General features: G+C 46.8%; 2 protein-coding genes across 11 annotated transcripts in view; one reads left to right on the top strand and one right to left on the bottom strand.

Moving 5' to 3' along the window:
- The window catches only part of Abca3 (ATP binding cassette subfamily A member 3), a 57,309-nt gene extending 54,778 nt beyond the window's left edge, over window positions 1-2,531 (bottom strand). For 3 of the 4 annotated variants that reach the window (XR_015630505.1, XR_015630504.1, XM_087571420.1), the window contains exon 1: window positions 2,360-2,531. The gene's annotated coding sequence lies outside the window, so the exon portion shown is untranslated. 4 annotated transcript variants of the gene reach the window in all.
- Window positions 2,532-2,754: 223 nt separating this feature from the next.
- Window positions 2,755-19,793, top strand: part of Abca17 (ATP-binding cassette, subfamily A (ABC1), member 17) — a 94,498-nt gene continuing 77,459 nt past the window's right edge. For 3 of the 7 annotated variants that reach the window (XM_087570192.1, XM_087570190.1, XM_087570188.1), the window contains exons 1-3: window positions 2,755-3,716; window positions 9,230-9,316; window positions 10,184-10,445. In XM_087570192.1, the coding sequence (XP_087426318.1) occupies window positions 9,263-9,316; window positions 10,184-10,445 (316 nt within the window). In that variant the 5' untranslated portion in view covers window positions 2,755-3,716; window positions 9,230-9,262. 7 annotated transcript variants of the gene reach the window in all.

The raw sequence follows: 19,793 nt of genomic DNA, 5'->3' as shown, positions 1-19,793 counted from the left end.
AAGAATAGCAAAGGTATATTTTAGGCCAAAGAAGGGCCCCAAAACAGGCTCTGTGAAAAGAATTCCACAAAATGTACACTGTCGCTTGCTCTCCTGCCTGATTCCCATGCCGCAGCCTCGGTCCCATTCCCTGGACAGACAGCTTTTCTGCTTTGCCAGGCCTGGGAAATGAGGTAATGAATCAGAGGAGTCCCCAGAGAGGTAACCATGGATGTTCTGTAACAAGTTAAGCAACAAGGAGCTCATTACGGCTTCTGCAAAGGTGACCACTGACCTGCTGCTGCCTCCAGGCCTTGTGCTGTTCCAGGCAAATGGCACTGACACAGGAATGGGCCCACAGGCCTTTCTCTCCACAGACTGTGGGCCTCAGCACTTCAATCAGTTGAGAGTATCATCTAACATATTGCACTACCGACGAGACCCTAGCCTTGCCCATGTCAGTGCTAGGCCCTCTGTAATGCTGTCTTTAATAAGCAGGAGTTCTTCATTTAACTGCAAAGTAGAGCCTTCTAGGGGGTGATTTCAGATAGAAACTGATGTCTGAGGCCTACCCATGGAGATTGTGGGCTCTGGTCTGGGCACAGGAACATTTATTTCTCTGGGCAATTGTAACGTGCAGTCTCAGTTCAGATCTCCTGCTCCATAAGACGCCTGTGGCATCTATTCTGTGTCCTGTACCACTTAGCTCATCCTTTAATAAAAATGAACACATTATACATTTATTTGCGTTGTGGAGGGGGCAGGCTTATGCCATGGTGTCTCTATGGAGGTCAAGGACAACTTACAGGAGCTGGCTCTCTCCTATCACGTGAGTCGTCGGGATCTAACTTGACCTGTCAGGTCTGATGGTTAAGGCCCCTTTACTCGCTGGCCCATTCTGCCAGACCTGTTTCTGTTTTAAGCCACTTTCTTGTGAGTAAATCAGTGCCATTCTAAGGCCTCTAAGAGCAGGGACCATCTAGCGACTCAGAATCCTGCTTGGAGCCTTGCCCATCAGAAGAGTGACGGACATGCCTAAGAGTTCTAGAATGTAGCTCTAGACAGACTCAATATAGCAAAGGAATCTCCTGCCAATCCCCAGAAGCAGGGCGGAAGGAGAAACCATAAACTCCATAAAGGCCAAACTAAGGTCTTAAGTGCACACTAAGTCAAAATAGTTTCTCTGTGACAGCCTGGTCAATATAACATGAAAAGTTAGTGGCTTGTTAAAAAGAACTCCAGCTCCATGTCATGCTGTTCTGTCGGCATGGTGGGATGCCACCTAAAAGGAGGATGTTATCTGTCTGCAAGGGCTCAATTCAAACCAATGTGAGTGAGGGGGACTCCCATGGCACCCGTTTATTTTGTTTGTTTGGTTTTTTTTTTTAACCAATTTTTCCTCTCCCCACCCCCCTCTCTCACTTCCCATGAAGTAAGCTTTCTAAAATGGTTTCGGTCTTTTCAAGCTTACTAACGGCAACAACAAAACTTTGTGAACGAAATTAAGGCTGCTTAGGAGACAAGGGTGGAATTCGTTTCCTTAAACCTTGCTTGGGTCTCCACAAAGCCACTCATTCTGAGAGCATTGCGTGCCCCTGATGTGCAAACACCAAGTTCCTATTTATGATACAAGAACCATTTAGGCCTGAAGGCAAAAGGACAGATATCCTTTAAGACAAGGCTCAAATGGGCCACACACAGGGAAACCTCAGGCATGAAGCACCAAGAACACCTGCCCTAGACACAGGCTCGGGTTCTAACCCCCAGGGCCTGGCCAAAGTTCGTTCAGAGCATCTGCACCCAACACCCGACATCAAGACACCTGACCCTGGGCACAGTGGCTGCCGAACCGTAGCACCGGTGGTTCCCCCTTCCCAGTCCGGTCCTACATACTGAGGGCTTCGCTAACTTCAACCCCTAGCAAATCACCCCTTGAACCCCATGCTAAAGTTCGTGAAAATGAAGATGGTGAAGCTCGAAGGACTGGGAGGAATTCCAACCAGGACCAGCACTGGCTGGTTGAGCCGGGAGCACTCCGCCGGCCTGCTGTGTCGCAGCCCGCAAAGCGCCTGAGGGCGGCGGCTGTCTGTCCACCTGCCGGGCCCGCACAATAGACTGCACGGACCAGCCGTCTGTTCAGTTCCCGCACGCTCAGCGACCCGCTATGGCGGGGACACACCCAGCATCGAGGACGCCGCAACAGCAACACCTGCGGCAACACGAAGGGATAGTCCGGGAGCCAGCAGGTCCCGGCGGTAGGCAGGGGCTCGGAGGCCCCAGGTTGGGGCGCTGCCCGCTGGCAGAGTGGAGACTCGGGCAAGGACGGGAAATCTCAGAGCCCTGAGCTAGCGCGCGAGTGACAAGTCCTAGTGACACTCACCGACCCTCAGCGCCAGGCTGGCGGCGGTCGGCGCAGCTCTCTCGCCAGGTTCCCTCCCTTAGATTCCCGGTTCTGCTCCAGCCTCGCAGGGGCCGCTGCGGCCGAAGCTGGCAGCTGAGGCCGCCGGGCAGAGAGGAGGCGCCTGCCACAGGCGCGGGTGGAAGAACGCACCAGGAAGCTCCGGCTCCTGGAGGGGGCGCGTCGGATCGCGCGTGCGCACTGGGTCGCCCCTGCAGGTGCCCCGGGTTTGCTCCCGGCCGGCTCGGCCTCGCCTAGGCTCCGGATTCAGCGCCTGCGCAGTGCCCGGCACATGTCGCCCAGCTCCGACAGAGGGCGCTCCACGTCCCGCGCGCACCCCTCCCAGTTCAACATTCCGGATCGTGCGTCTGCGCAGTACTCCACGCAGGTCGCACCTCCCGTGGGCGCGCGCGCGGGCTGGGCGGGGTGGTGTGGGGCTGCTTTGAGCGTGCGTGATGGGCTGCCCCTGCGGGTTTTCTCCGCACGCACGCCCGCCGCTCATCATGCAGCACGCCCTTGTCGGCGTCCAGCAGGCAGTAGTCGTTTGGCTGGGGTTCTGAGCCCCGGGGCCGCTGACCTGTAGCTAAGCTCTGGACAAACGTGTTTCAAAGCAGTTGAGACTGTAAAATCAAGAATTTCACTCTCGCAGCGGGATTTACTATTTCAAGTTCCTCTTTCTCCTCAGGGCCCACTTCCCATCTCACTCCTGTCACCAAGAGAAGGTGCTACTTTCTGCTCTCGCCTCTGCAGGAGGAACCCAAGCCCTTAGTGAGATTAGGTCTAGGAACCTTTCAGGGGCTACAGCCCGCAGCGAGTAAAGTGAGAGTCACGATCCAGCCCAGCTGCACCACTAGGAGGATACAGTCGCGGCGGGAGTGGGAGAGGGCTATCCGGGATCTGGGTCCCCTCAGGCAGAAGGCAGGGCGTCGGGGTCCCTTTCTCCAGGAGACTGGGGGCGATAGAGTCCCTTCAGACTGGGGCGTTGGCATCTCTTCAGGCAGTAGACTGGCATGGAGGCACTCTCAAGCGAAAGGTGGGAGGGGGTTGTGGTTCCTTCAGACAGTAGGGTGCGAGCATCCGCGTGCCCTCGGACAATCCTCGACTCAGGCAGGAGGGAATCGCAGTGGAATCACAGGTTACTGAAGCCTGTGCAGCCGCGCGACCCGCCCGGGAGAAGCCGGTCACCGGGTTGAGCGTGACTGTGTCACGGGGCCAACAGTCGTCGCGGGCGATTCAGCGGGTCTCTGAGTGCCCGTGGCCACCGACTAGGTGCGGGCGGTGAGTGAGTCGCAACCCTACCCGGTTTTCGGGCTGCGGACCAGACCGGCTGAGCTTTAAGGTAACGCCGGATCGCGACTTCCAAATCGATGCCAGTTATATGTGGTCATAACCTCTCGCTCTCTAGGGTCCAGTATGGCTAACCCAGAAGATGGGCTACCTGAGGAAAGAGCCCTTGCCTGGCACATGGTCAGCTCCCTGGGGTCCTAGAACACCGCCCAGAAACAGCTCTAGTCAAGTTGGCTGAATAAAGGAGTCACAAAGACCTGGCTTCGGGTCTTGAGTCCTTCATTAGTGTATTCAAGTTGTTTTACTTTCCGGAATCTTGATTTCTTATTCCTAAGATTGAAATTGTAGTAATAGCAAATTCGTAGCTTGCTGTTCCCTCCCAACCACCGTTTTTTTTTCCAAAGTGAAATGAGAAAAATGCATGTTTAAGTGATTATTATCATGCTTGGCACTTAAATGGCAGCACATGCACGTCAATAACAAGCACGCAGAGGTGTGTGTTGGCGGGAGGGTGGTGTGGGTCACGGGGGGAGGCAGTTAAAGCAAGGTTGGGATTTGGGTTATTACTGTGCTATAAACATCTCCAAAAGACTTGGTCCTAAAGACTTTCTCTTCATTTTTCTTCCAGACCAAAATGCCTTTTCCGTTTCTACGGCCAGAAAGTGTGCAGATCTGGCTGTACGTTAAACTTAATCACTTTTCTTTCAAAACAGTTGACCGGAGCTTGCAAACCTAATCCTAGTTCTGCAAAAACTAAATCTAGGAACAGAACCGGGTGACCTAGAATTCCTTTAAGTAAAGATGAGACTGGGTGTACTGAATCTAACAGTGTCTTGTGTTAAATTCTCATTTTGTTGTGTATTGAAGATGAAACTCGAAACGCAAGTATTAAAAAAACACCCATCTAACAGAATTCAGAGTCCTCAACAATGTATTGTTAGAACTGGAGATATTGTCATTTGAAACCAAACCCAATCCCACGGAATGTGTATCCATCCATTGACTGTGTCGGGGAATTATTTAGGCTTGTCCTATTAAATAGCCAAGTAGTACAGAAACTGTAGCAACATCGCCATAGGCTGTGCTTGTGCGGATTATGATATATCTTTTCAAATCACGAAATATCTTGCTTCAAATGTAATTTGCATAGCTTTTAATCGATAAGAAATTTTAGAGGTAATTCAGATAAATGACTTGGTATATTCCCAAATTTAAAACTTAACAAGTATTATATGAATATATTCTTGTTCAAATTTTGAAACGAAAAGCCAGGTTTTTTTTTATAATTACTATCCTCTTTCTGTGCCATTTGTTCAGTAAATACTCTCTCTCTCTCTAATTTTCTACCTATGTAAATATATAGATTTGTCTATAGATGTCTAAAGATGTAAATTTGACACATGACATTTGCATCTCTCTCTTGTGCTTGGGAAATTCTCCACTGAGTGTATCTTGCTTTAAAGTAGATTCTTGGGGCTGGGGATTTAGCTCAGTGGTAGAGCGCTTACCTAGGAAGCGCAAGGCCCTGGGTTCGGTCCCCAGCTCCGAAAAAAAAAAAAAAGAACCAAAAAAAAAAAAAAGTAGATTCTTTTCTTTTTTGGGAGGGGGGCAGGAGGCAGGGGTTACGTGAGGTCAAACTATATAGCTCAGGCTGGCTTCAAACTCATGATCTTGAGTGTGTGTGAGTGTGTGTGTGTGTTATTTCCCATATATAAAAATGAAAATGTATTCATTTCTTTTTCATGTGATATATATATATATGTACACACACACACACACACACACATATATATATATATATATATATATATATATATATATATATATATATTTGAAACTGTCTTACTATACAACTTAGGCTGGACTGAAAATCACTGTGCAGTCCAGGCTGGCCTCAAGACTTTCAGTTCTCTTTCTTGCCTGTGGAATATGGGTCACTAAGGCTGGTCTCATTCCTCACTCCCTTTTATTTTTTTGACACAAGTCTCACTATGTAGCTCTGGTTGGCCTGGAACTCTCTATGTTGACCAGGCTGGCTTCAAACTCACAGAGATTCATCTGCCTCTGCCTCCCAATTGCTGGGATTCAGTGTGTGTACCATTCCTGCACCCTTTGGTCTCACGTAGCCCAGGCTGGTCTCAAACTCACTATACTGGAGGATTGATTACCTTGAACCTCTGATCCTCCTACCTGTGCCTTTGAGTACTGGGAAGAGTGTTGAATTTTGTCAGTTACCTTTCCTACATCCTTTGAGATAATCATTCGAGACGTTTGTTGTTGTTATTGTTCTATTGTGTGTGTGTTGATATTGTGTTGGTTGATTTTCTCATGTTATACCACCTTCCAAGTCCTAGGATAAATCTCCCTTGGTTGTGGTATGTGATCATCTTGACATATTCTATCGCTTGAATGGTGTGATTTGTCTCCCAAGGTGTCTTGAGTTAATAGTACCTTTAAAAGATGAGGCCTTGGGTTGGGGATTTAGCTCAGTGGTTGCCTAGCAAGCGTAAGGCCCCGGGTTCAGTCCCCAGCTCCGAAAAAAAGAAAAAAAAAAAAAAAGATGAGGCCTTGTGATAAATCCTTTCCGGTCATTGGGAGACTCTTGGGAGAGAGAACACATTCTGTTGTTAAGTCTCTCCATAATCTTGTGGTTTTCTACCCAGCCTCTTTGTTCCTCGAAACAACGGCTCTGAGACATCTTATCTATGAATAAATGCCTAGGCCAATAAGCCAGGGCCTGTCCCCCGAGTCGCTCATAACTCAACTATTCCTTTATTCTAAGTCTTGCCAAGTGACTGGTTACAAGGTCCTCAGCCTCATGCAAACGACTTCCTGTATGTCTGTTCAAGTCTTCCCTTGCCTGTCCCTGTCTCTGTCCCTGTCCCTGTCTCTCTCTCTCTCTCTCTCTCTCTCTCTCTCTCTCTCTCTCTCTCTCTCTCTCTCTCTCTGCCAGATCTTCTCCCACCTTCTGATCCTGCCTCAGCTCATTGGCTACCCAGCATTTTACAGACAGGGGAATGCTTTCACACAGCGCACAAGAGACTCTCTCTGCACAGTTCTTGTGGGACCTCAGTTCACGGCCACACTTTGGCATCCTGCCTTAGGATACAGGTTCTGTGTGTTTTCGTATTGCGGTACAAGCCTGCATGCGTTGATGAAACCACAAGGACCACGGCCAGAGCTTGGTGCTTCGTGGGCTTTCAGCCTACAAGGTTATAAACCTCTTTTTTTTTTTTTCATAAATACTTATTTTCACATATTTCATTACAGTAAGACAAAACCATTATGATGATTTGAAGGATTTTTTTTTGTTTGTCTTTTTTTTTTTTTTTTTTTGAGACAGGGTTTCTCCGTGTATTCCTGGCTGTCCTGTAACTTACTCTGTAGACCCAGAGATCTGCCTGCCTCTGCCTCCTGAGTGCTGAGATTAAAGGCCTGTGCCACCACCACCCACCTGCTTTTGGGTCGTTTGTTTATTTTTAATGTAGGTATAGTTGGTTATGGCGGCATCTCCTAAGTACTAAATCTTATTTTCCTTGTTTTTTAATACATATTTTATTATTTATTTATCTATCTGGCTGGTTCTTTCTCACCCTGTCCCTCTGTGGTGTGTGTGTGTGTGTGTGTGTCTCACCCTCTCCCTCTGTGGTGTGTGGTGTGTGTGTGTGTGTGTGTGTGTGTGTGTGTGTGGTGTGGTGTGTGTGTGTGTGTCTCACCCTTTCCCTCTGTGGTGTGTGTGGTGTATATGCGTGTGTATGTGCATGTGCGTGCGTGTGTGTGTGTGTGTGTGTGTGTGTGTGGTGTGTGGTGTGTGTGTGTGTGTCTCACCCTTTCCCTCTGTGGTGTGTGTGGTGTATATGCGTGTGTATGTGCATGTGCGTGTGTGTGTGTGTGTGTGTGTGTGTCTCACCCTTTCCCTCTGTGGTGTGTGTGGTGTGTGGTGTATATGCGTGTGTGTGTGTGTGTGTGTGTGTGTGTGTGTGCACACGTACATGCATGTTTGTTTGAGTACCTGCGGAGGCAGAAGAGCATGTCAGACCTTCTAGAGCTGTGGTTGCGGGCAGTTGTCAGCTGCTGCATGTGGATGTTGGGAACTGAACTCGGGTCCTCTGGAAAGCAGGATGGACTCTTAATGCTAAGCCAACCCACCAGTCCACGCATCTTATTTTTTAAGGCAGGGTCTATTGCTGATCCAATTGGAGAAATGCCCCAATTCTCATATTTTCCATTATATCTGTCTGCCTCGGCTCAGCTGACAGATACAGGATGACAGGCATGTGCTGCCATGCCTGACTTTTACATTGAGGACCGAACTCGGTTCCTGCAAGCATTTTGTGCAGCAAATTCTTACCCACTGAGCCATTTCTTGAGCCATCTCCCCAGTCCTGAAATAAAGGACATTTCTTTGCTTAAATATGCTAAGAAGAAAAGTAAACATGAAAAGCAGATATAGGACGTTTTAAAAGATCGAAGTTTTATTTAGGATGGTCAATTAAAAACCTTATTGAGAAAGTAACTTTCTGAATAAATATCCAAAAAAATAATAATAATTGTAGAGCTGTCCAGAACGATCATGTAAAGACACAGAGGAACTTGGCAGAAAGAAATCCAGTTCGTGCAGCACTGTGTGTTTATTGGGTTTTGGAACAGGCCTGTGACATAAGCAGGAACAGTCAAGGAGATGGCTGAAGGATGGTAACGTGGACAGAAACTGTAGTAGAACTGTGTAGGTCATCGGAAGGCAAGGCTTTTTCGTGGAGAGAGATGAGAGCCGTTAAGAGTTTGTGGTGGAAGAGTCAGGGTGATCTGACTTGAATTTTGTGGTTCTTATCCTTGCATAGAGAATGAGTTGCAAAATGGCGAGATCAGATACCGCTTTGTACCGCCAGGGCTGCTGCCAAAAGTCAGGCAGGGTGAGGGTGATAAGAATCAAGGGTGTGAAAGGCGTCAACTTTGGAAATGTCTCAAAGACTGGACAAATAGGTTTGGGACAATAGGCTTCAAAAGAGAAGGCCATAATAACCTTTAACTTGAAGCTCGGAGCTGACACGAGCTGAGGTGAAGGGGAGACAGTGGGGTGATTTGTTTAGGAGGGTCATGAATAGGCCAGGGCAGTTTTGAGATAAAACACAGTGGGGGTGGGGACAGACACTCTGAAGCTGAATCTTTGGGGAAAGAGCTTGAGTCAAAGTCCAAGCTGGAGAAAAGAAGGTAGAAAGTCGGAACGTGAGGTCACCTGTGGAGTGACTGTGAAGGATCCACCCAACAGACCTAGAAGGAACAATAGGAGAGAAGGAAAGTAATTTGACAGCGTTCCAAAAGGTCACAAGAAGAAAGTTAATAAAGTGTGAAAAGAATTTTTTTTTTTAAATTTGTGTTTTTCGAGGCAGGGTCTTGCTCTGTGGCTTGTGCTTTCCTGGAACTCACTCTGTAGACCAGGCTGGCCTCCGAACTCACAGAGATCCACCTCCCTCTGCCTCCCAAGTGCTGGGATTAATGGTGTGTGTCACTGAGTCTAGCTGGAAGAACCCTTCTTAACATTTTCTCAGTTTGTTTCCTGACTAGTGTCGAGCCTCTTCTTCAACTGGGAAAAGAAAAATGGCCCCGTTCAAGAAGTTAAAACTTCTTCTCTGGAAGAACTTCGTCTTAAAGGTAAGGAAATGCTTACCTGTGGGGAAGATGTAGGTCCTCGGGAATAGCTGCTTTTTTAAGTTAAATGAGTTTCGGTCTTAGTTTCTCTTCCTGTTGCTGTGACAAGACACCCAAGACAAAAGTCACGTAAGGGAGGAAGAGTTTGTTCTGGCAGAGTTTAGAGGTAGAGGTATTGTGTTGGGAAGGTGATTGTGGGAGGAGCTTGAACCGGCCGATCCTGTCACACCCATGGTCAGGAAGCAAAGGACAGTGAATTCGTACTGTTCAGTCCCCCTTTCTCATTTACACAGTCTGAGATCCTACCTAGGAAACAGCTCTGCTCACAGTATGCAAATCTTCTCACCTCAGTTAACAGAAGGCAGTCCCCACAGGCACCCAGAGGCCTGTCTCCCAAGTGATTTTAGGCTCTGTCCGGTTGACATCACAGTCACTAATAGTGAGTTGAAGAACAACGATGAACTTCCTTTGTAAAAACTGCTCCCTCACAAAGTAACTCCGTTAACTCCCATTGTTAAATGCAACCCCTGTTGTTGCGTTCTAAGCACTGATGGTGTGGAAGAGCTGAGTGGGGATGCTTGCTCTCATTCTGTCCTTTTCTCTTTTCCGGGTTTCGTGTAGGGAAGCAAGAGGAAAGGAAATGGGGCATTTGTTTTTTTGAGTTGGGGGTCTCCTATGTCAAAGGATGGGCTGGAATTTCCTAAGTAGCCAAGGATGACCTTGAATTTCTGATCTTTCTGCCTTCCAACCTCTTGGTTTATTCAACACTAGGGATAGTGCTTACTGAGAAGGTCTCTCTGGCCCTGGGGTAGACATTTTACACTTGGGTTTTTGTCTGCGGTTAACACACAGCTGCTGTTTCTGGTTTAGAAGCGGAAGACTCTGGTAACTGTCCTGGAAACGTTGATGCCAGTACTGTTTTCTGCAATTGTATTGTATCTTCGTTTGAATAGTATGCCAAGAAACAAGGCAAACACCAACTACCCGGCAGTCGATGTCAGCTTACTGCCAGTATATTTCCACAACTACCCTCTGAAAAGTAAATTTCAGTTGGTTTATATCCCTTCCAAGAGCGAAACCTTGAAAGCCGTTACTGAAGTGGTGGAGCAAACCTTCGCCGTTGACTTTGAAGGTCAGATATAAGATGGGGTGGAGAGGGCATTTCCATCTTGTGTGTGTGTGTGTGTGTGTGTGTGTGTGTGTGTGTGTGTGTGTGTCTCCATAACATGTCTTATTGCATTCATTTATTTTGTGACCGTGAGTATAGATGTGTGTATGTGTGCATGCCATGGCGTGCAAGTGAGTGGAAGTTGGAGGACATCTTGCCAGAGTCATTTCTCTCCTACCTGGGGGTCCTGGGAATTGAACTCAGAGGTTGTCAGGTTTCCTGGGGTCATCGTGCCATCCTGGGAGGGCATTTTAATAGTGCGGTTTGAAGTTGTTTTCCTGAGAGTTCTTACAAAAGTGCTTCAAAATCTGGGGTCTCCACATCCTAAAGACTGTCTGAGGTGGTGGTTGAAGGGAAGTGGCCCATGCTGTGTTTCTGTTATTTTACAGAGGCTTGCATACAGGGTTTAAATGGCAATTAAAATGTTAAATGCTGGGGTTGGGGATTTAGCTCAGTGGTAGAGCCCTTGCCTAGGAAGCACAAGGCCCTGGGTTTGGTCCCCAGCTCTGAAAAAAAGAACCAAAAAAAAAAAAATGTTAAATGCTATTTATATTTAACTCACTCTCGGGACACTACTATTTTCTATTAGTCAGTAGCTCTGGTTGGCTAACTTTTTTTTTTTTTTTTCGGAGCTGGGGACCGAACCCAGGGCCTTGTGCTTGCTAGGCAAGCGCTCTACCACTGAGCTAAATCCCCAACCCCTTTTTTTCTTTTTTTAAAGATTAACTTATTTTATTTATGAGTACCCTGTAGCTGTCCTCAGCACCAGAAGAGGACATCAGATCCCATTACAGATGGTTGTGAGCCACCATGTGGTTGGGATTTGAACTCGGGACCTCTGGGAGAGCAGTCAGTGCTCTTAACCACTGAGCCATCTCTCCACTGATTGGCTAATTCTTACACGTATTAGTTAGGGTTAGAGTTTCTCTTTTTCTTTTTTAGGATTTATTTATTATGTTTATTATATAAAAGTACACACTGTCGCTGTCTTCAGACACCAGAAGAGGGCATCAGATCCCATTACAGATGGTTGTGAACCACCATGTGGTTGCTGGGAATTGAACTCAGGACCTCTGGAAGAGCAGTCAGTGCTCTTAACCGCTGAGCCATCTCTCCAGCCCCCTAGTTAGGGTTTCTCTTGCTGTGATGAGATACCATTACCAAAAAGCAGGTTGGGGAGGAAAGGGTTCATTGGCCTTACACTTCCAAATCGTAGTCCACCACTGGGGCAGTTGGGACAGGAAGTCAAGCAGGACTGGAACTTGAAGGAGGAGCTGATGCAGAGCTCATGGTGGGGTGCTACTTACTGGCTTGCTCAGCCTTTTTTCCTATAGAATCTACTGACTGCCAACCCAGGGATGGCACCACCCACCATGGGCTGAGCCCTCTCCCACTGATAACTAATTGACGAAATGCCTTATAGCTATATCTCATGGAGGCATTTTCTCAACTGAAGCTCCTTCCTCTCTGATGACTTGTGTCAAGTTGACACACAAAACCAGCCAATACACTGCACAGCTCTAACTAATGTACAATTGAAAGCACTCACAGATTCTAGCAGGTTTCTCTGCTTCTCTCCAGACAGAGGCAGAAAGGCACTCGAAAGGCTGCTGGTGTTTGCCATCCCCTGCTCACACCCTTCTATGGCTTCCAACGCATAGAGTCTCTCAACCTATGTCCTGCTTTCCTCTCTAGCTTTTCCCTTGCTTTCTTCAGAATCTTCTTCATGTGGATCGCTTTGCACCAGCCATCGCTGTGCCAGTCTCTCTGGGTTTTAGGGAGGCAGTTAAGTAAGCAGCTTTCTGTTTCTCTCCGCTGCCTTGTTATTTTCACAAGCGTCTGAATGGCATCCTTACAGTTTTCTGTGCCTCGTGTGCCTTTCCTCACTTCTCTTCCATCTTCAGAAGGGCGAGGACCATGTCTGGTTTGGTCGTCACCATGTCCCTAATAGAACTATGTAGTAGGTGGCCCAGTAACTAGTTATTGAATATGGCAGTTTGACCAAACGAATAGAAATTTTCCAAATGTGGAGTTCGCCCAAGAGGTTTTCCAAAATTACTGTGATTGTTATATACGCTATTGCAAAGCTCTTCTAATGAGATATAGAATACAAGTTTTAAAAAAAAAAAAAGGTTGTATAACTCCCAGCTCTATTGCCATTCAATGTGGACAGTTCTTTTTTGTTTCTGTTATTGAAAATAATTTTTTAAGATTTATTAATTTTATGTATATAAGTACACTGTAGCTATCCTCAGACACACCAGAAGAGGGCATCAGATCTCATTACAGATGGTTGTGAGCCACCGTGTGGTTGCTGGGAATTGAACTCAGGACCTCTGGAAGAGCAGTCGGGGCTCCTAACCACTGAGCCATCTCTCCAGCCCGAAAATAATTTTTTTTAATTCTCACATAATTTATCCTAATTATGGTTTCCCTCCCTCTACTTCTCCCAGTTCCTCCCCACTTCCCTTCCATATGGATCCACCCCCTCTCTGTCTCTCCTTAGAAAACAACCAAGCTTCTATAATAAATATAATATAATATAATATAATATAATATGATAAAACAAAAGCTAACACCTAGAAATAGTATCAAACAAACAGAAAGAAAGAGCCCAAGAAAGTACTCAAGAAACTGATATAGATGAGACCCAAATGCTTGCACACTCTGGAATCCTATAAAAACACTAAACTGGAAGTCTAAGCAAGGACCTAATGGTAAAGAGAGAGAGAAAAATAAACCGTATATAAATAAAATAAAATAAAAATAACACAACTTAAAAAAGCCAAAAAGAGCCATGATGCGACCTTATGAAACAAGGACCCTTTAAAGATGCTACTGGGTTTGTTTCCTGTCAGCCATCTTCTGCTGGGCACGTGGCCTACCCTTGAGAGTAGTTTGTTTCCCCAAGTGAGATGCCCTTGGAGAAAATTAAATTTTGCATTTGGAAGTGGTTACCAATTGGAGATAGCTTCCGGGTTAAAGATGGGGGCATGGGTCCACTTCTCCTTTCAGCACTGGGGCAGGCAGCATCGGTGCAGACCCATGTAGGCTCTGCACAAGCTGCCTCCATCCCTGTGAGCTCATACGCGTGTCTATCCTGTTGACTTAGAGGGCCTTGTTCTCTTGGTGCCCTCCGTCCTCCGGCTCTTCCACTCTTTATGCCTTCTCTTCCTCAAGGTTCCCTGGGCCCCGAGGGGAGGGAATGATGGAAACATCTGTTTAGGACTGAGGGTTCCGAGGTCTCTCACTCTCTGCATGGTATGGCTGTGGGTCTCTGTATTTGTTCCATTCTGCTTCAGGAAGACGCTTTACTGATGATGGCCAAGCAATGCATTAACCTATGAGTATAGCAGAATATCACTAGGAGTGGTTTTATTGCTAATTCTTTTAGTAGAATGGTAGTATTTGGTTTACCCCAGGTCCCTGGGCTCTCTGGTCCCAGGTTCTCGGTCCCCCGAGCAGTGTCGATTACAGGTTCCACCCCTGGCGTGAATCTTAAGTTAAGTCAGATACCAATCGGCCACTTCCACAAGCCTTAGGCCACCATTGACTACAGTAGCACATCTTGCCGTCAGGACACCACTCTAGGTCAAGGGTTTTGTGGTTCAGCTCTTGCTTACATGGCTTCTTCAGTATCACGCAGAGCGCCTTCCTATACCAAAGACACCAGCATGTAGGGGTGAAGGATCTATTTAGGCGCCAGCTTGACCTCTCCATGTTCATCGAGCATAGGTATTGTGTTCAGCAGTAGAACTCTGTGGTCAGTTTGTGGAGAGCAACCTATCGTCTTAGCAACAGCCTGGGTTTTTTGGGGGGGTTCCCATGGGACCTCTTTGTAATTCATTTCCAGTACGGTAAGCTTTCTTTAGTAACAAGAGGCGGCCAGTTGGGGCTCTGTCTCTCCCCTTATTTGGCGATGTCATTTCGATCACCTTTGTGTATACATATACTCTAGGAAGATTCTCTGTAGTAGTTTTCCATTGTACCCCTCAATGCTCTTAAGTTTAGTTGTCTCTCTTCCAAGTCCCCCTTAACCCCCTCTACCCTTCCCCTCCCCCACTCAATTCTTCCTCTTCCAGTCCCACTCCCCTCCCATCCATAAGATCTGTTCTATCTCCCTTTCCTAGGGAGATCTGTCTGTCCCCCTAGTTCCTCACTCTATACCTAAGCTCTGTGGCTTTACGGATTGTAATTCGGTTATCATGACTTAACAGCTAATATCCACATGTAAGGGAATCCATATCAAATTTATCTCTCTGGATCTGGGTTACCTCACTCAGGATGATTTTTTTCCTAGTTCCATTTATTTATCTATAAATGTCATGATTTTATTTTATTTTTTGAAAAAAGCTGAGTAATATTCCATTTTCTTTATCCATTCATCTGTTGAGGGACATCTAGGTTGTTTCCAGTTTCTGGCTATTATGAATAGAGCAGCAACGTATGGTTGAGCTAGTGTCTCTGTGGTAGGACGGAGATATGTGTAGGACCCATGGGTGATATATCCCAGAGGTGATATAGCTGAGTCTCGAGGTAGATTCATTCCCATCTTCCTTAGGAACGAGTGCCTCACTGATTTTCATAGTGGCTGTACAAGTTTGCATTCCCACCAGCAATGGAGGAGTGTTCCCCTTTCTCCACAGCTGTTACTCGTCTTATTGATCTCGGCTACTCTGAAATCCCTAAGAAGTTTGCATTTGCGTTTTTCTGATGATTAAGGATATTGAACATTTCTGTAAGTGTTTCTCAGGCATTTGAGATTCCTCTATTAAGAATTTGCTGTTTACATCTGTTTTCTTTTAAATTGGGTTGTTCTCTTTTTTTTTTTAACTTTCTATTGATTCTTTGTGAGTTTCCCATCATGCACCCCAGTCCTGCTCATCTCCACTTCCCCTCATAAGCCCCTTGTAATCTTCCTCCGCAGAATAAAACACACTCACACAAACAACAAAACAAGCACAGAAAACACCTCAGTGGAAGCTGCAGTGTGTCACAGTGTGTCCCACAGTCTATCCCTCTGTCCACACACCTTCACCTGCAATGAGTCACTGATCTGGTTCAAGATCTCTGACTTCTGAGACACCATCAGTATTAGATCCTCATCAGGACTCCTCCTGGTTATCTCGTTGTTGCCCTGTGTCATGGAGACCCTGCACCTTTCATACATCCCAACTATTCAAAGGTGATATAGATTTTGGGTGGGCTAACTCAGAGTCTTAGATCTAGGCCTGGGTGGTGGCTGATCTGGTCAGCACACTGGCTCTCCCTTATCTGCACCACAAGACAAACTCTCCAGCTCTGCTCTGGCTAGGCCGACACTGGCAAGAGACGGGGGTCAGCTCTCCTGCTCTCATGCCCTAGGGGCCAGTTCACCTGCACTTCCCCCACCAGAGCCAGCTCTACTGTGCTGACCAAGTGAGGTGCAGGGTCCCCTCAGATGGTGAGGGTTGAGGAGACAGAGGGCATCTCTAAACACCCGCCCCCCCCCACACACACCTCTACCCCCATCTCCACCTCACTGCAGAGGAGTTGCTCCCTTGGGGCTGGCTCACCCTCACCACCCCTTCCCTTCATCTTCCATGCCTGAGAGCCTTCTATCTCTCTCTCTCCCTCTCTTTTTTTTTTTCTTTTTTTCGGAGCTAGGGACCGAACCCAGGGCCTTGCGCTTGCTAGGCAAGCACTCTACCACTGAGCTAAATCCCCAACCCCGAGCCTTCTATCTCTTGATTGCCTCCAAGATTCCTGTTTGAGTTCCTGGATTGGGTTTTCTTTATTGGTTCTATTTTCACTTTCAGGCCTTGCCCTGTCTTATGTCTTATCTATTTCTTCCACTGACGTTTGTGTTTTCAAAGATTGTATTTAGGTATTATTCATTTCCTCTTTGAGGACCTCTATCATCTTCATAAGGACTATTTTAAGGTCTTTGTCTTGTCCCTCAGCTAGGCTGCCATTCTCAGGACCTACTATGGTGGGTAGGGTTGCTGGACTCTAGTGGACTTGTACTGTCCTGCCTGTCACTAGGGTTTTCACACTGGCATCAAGGCATCTGGATTTGGGATGATTGGAATTCTAGTTGCTAGTTGTTATCTGATCTTAACTTTGTTCAGCGAACGCTTCGCTCCTTGGTCTCTGTTGCCTTTTCTGGGTTTCAGGAGGGTGTGGTGGGTGGGTGTTGTCTGGTAGGGAGCTCTTCTGGGATCCTGGTAGTTGTGCCCACTGTGGGTTCTGGGTAAAATGTGTTTCTAGTTATTGGAAGCTGGCACTTAGAAGAAGTGTGTGTGTAGGAGGGCACTAAGAGGGTCCACAGGAAGGAGGAAAGCAGGGAGTTCTACTAGGTCTGGTTAGTCCCCTGGGAATGGAGGCAGAGAGCAAGGAGAGGCCACAACGGGTAGTCTGTTACAGAGCTGGGGATGAGACTGGGGGACTGGATTTGGAGGAGAGGACAGTGAAGATCTGAAGTTGGCCTACCTGCTTCACTAGATAGAGGACAGTTCTTACGTTTTTTGAGAAGCATTGCTCTGGAAGTGTTGTTTCTTGTTTCCCAGTAACTAAAATACTATTCTAATTTAATTCATTCCTTAATATGACATTGTGAAATGAAAACAACTCTTCTTTGGGGGAGTTGGTTGGTTAAGACAATGGTAAGGAACAAGCCATTTGCAGTAGCAGGGAGCGCCTCCAGGAGCAAGGGGCTCTGCAGGCAGGAGGAGAGCAGAAGGGCCCAGAGTCAGCAAGCACTTAGATACCTGAAAGTCAGAAAGCCAAGTTAAAGGAGAGGAATGGACAGTTGGGGTGAGAGGGAGGCGAGATGGAGGCCAGCTTCCAATAACTAGAAACACATTTTACCCAGAACCCACAGTGGGCACAACTACCAGGATCCCAGAAGAGCTCCCTACCAGACAACACCCACCCACCACACCCTCCTGAAACCCAGAAAAGGCAACAGAGACCAAGGAGCGAAGCGTTCGCTGAACAAAGTTAAGATCAGATAACAACTAGCAACTAGAATTCCAATCATCCCAAATCCAGATGCCTTGATGCCAGTGTGAAAACCCTAGTGACAGGCAGGACAGTACAAGTCCACTAGAGTCCAGCAACCCTACCCACCATAGTAGGTCCTGATGATTTGAGAAGTTAAATCGAGTTCATGTAATTCAGAACCTTGCCGAACATGTTAAAGTGTTTAAGTTTCCTTCTACACACAAAAAGGCAGCCATAAAAATGGTTTAAGAAAGAAGTCCTGTGACATAGTATGTTTTAAAAGGGATTTCTTTAAAGCCAGGGGTTTGAGAGGTGGGGGTGGGAGAGGTACCAGTGAACGGCTTTAATCCCCAGCACTTGGGAGTTTGGGGCCAGCCTGGTCTACAGAGTAAATTCCTGGGCAGCCAGAGAGTTACAAGGAGAAACCCTGTCTTAAAAAACAAACAAACAGCAAGGCCCTGGGTTCGGTCCCCAGCTCCGAAAAAAAGAACCAAAAAAAAAAAAAAAAAAACAAACAAACAACAAAAGAGAGCTATTATCTGAAAGGACGACTGGGAAGAGGTGGAATTTGCAGAAATCCAGAGGGAAAGATGACATGAGTGAAGAAGACAGTGGCTAAAGCCATGGCTCAGTAGTTAAGAACACTGACTGTAATTGCAGTGGACGTGGGTTCAATTCCCGGCCCGTACAGTGGCTCACAACCATCTGTAACTCCAGTGCTAGGGGAGCTGATATCTTCTTCTGGCCTCCGAGGGCACCAGGCACACATGTGGTGGTGTACATTCACAAATGCAGGCAAAACTCTCATACACATAAAATAATAATTAAAAATAATCTCAGCACTTGGGAGGCAGAGGCAGGTGGATATCAGAGTTCAAGGACAGCCCGGTCTATAAAATGAGTTCCAGGAGAGCCAGAACTACAGAGAGAAATCCAAGCTGGGGAAGGGGAGTTGGGATGGGGAGTGGGAAGGAAAGAAATGAAATGGTCATTCAGAAGCCCTCTCACCTCTTTATATAAAGAAAAGAAAAAATTATAATCTTAAATTTCTTGTAAATACAGGGATTTTAAAAAACATTAATTTTTATTTTATGTTTAAGGGTTTTCTTTTCTGTGTACCACATATGTGCCTGATACCTGTGGAGGTCCTATAAGGGTATAAGATCCTCTGGGGGGCTGGGCTGGAGAGATGGCTCAGCGGTTAAGAGCACTGACTGCTCTTCCAGAGGTCCTGAGTTCAAATCCCAGCAACCACATGGTGGCTCACAACCATCTGTAATGGGATCTGATGCCCTCTTCTGGTGTGTCTGAAGACAGCTACAGTGTACTTATATATAATAAATAAATCTTAAAAAAAAAAATCCTTTGGGCCTGACGATACAGTTGGTCGTAAGCTACCATATAGGTGCCGGAACCCAAACCTGTTCCTTTGCTCTTAACTGCGGAGACATCTCTCCAGCCCCAGGAATTCGAGAGAGAAGAGTCCCAGTGAGGCTCCAGTATCGATAGAGTGTGTCAATTTGACACAAGCTGGAGTTATCCCAGAGAAAGGAGGATAGAGTAGCAGAAGCCAGAGGCCTTGGATCAGACCAACAAACCATTGCAATGAACATTTGCAAGCAAAGAGGTGTGGACATAAGGGAATACTGTGGGACACACTGGGACACACTACAACTTCCACTGAGGTTCTTTTTCTCTCTGTTTGCTGGGATGTTGCAAGGATGGAGGGCAGGTATGGGGGTGGGGGGAGATGAGTGGGATTGGGGTACATGATATGAAATTCACAAAGAACCAATAAAAAAGAAAAAAAGACACCTCTGTTGTAAGACCCCAAAATGGCCTTACTTCAGGAGCGCAACCCACAGAACATAACTTGAGAGAGCGCTGCAATGGCAAGAGGTTTAATGACCCATGTATGTGGGGTTGCTCATCCACACAGGGAGAGGCAACCCTGAACCCAAAAAGCACACAACTTTTATTCCTTACAGAGGGCAGACTTCAGAAACAGGGTTAGCTGGCCCATTCTCATTGATGGTACACAAGACAAAGGATCTTGTCAGGTATTGGCTGGCCTGCTCAAGGGGCTGTTCTTGGCCTAGTTAGTCACTTCCCTCATCCAGCCCTACACCTGGCCTTGGAGAATCACTGAGAAAGGACTAAGTTGGCAAGTCCCTTAGAAGTGGTGGAAGAACTTGGTGATCAGGCAGGGTCAGGATGACATCTTGTGGTTGTTCTCGGGGTTCACCACAGGGAGGGGTGGGGGATCTTTCTGAGAACAGTTATCTTTGTTTTGTCCTAATTCGCTTGGCCTTGGTCAGTGAGGCCTGG

The sequence above is a fragment of the Rattus norvegicus genome, chromosome 10 (genome assembly GCF_021556685.1).
Source record: "Rattus norvegicus strain SHRSP/BbbUtx chromosome 10, alternate assembly SHRSP_T2T, whole genome shotgun sequence".
Taxonomy (NCBI): domain Eukaryota; kingdom Metazoa; phylum Chordata; class Mammalia; order Rodentia; family Muridae; genus Rattus; species Rattus norvegicus.
Note: the sequence above shows the minus strand (reverse complement) of the source record. Positions and strands in the feature narration are given on the sequence as shown.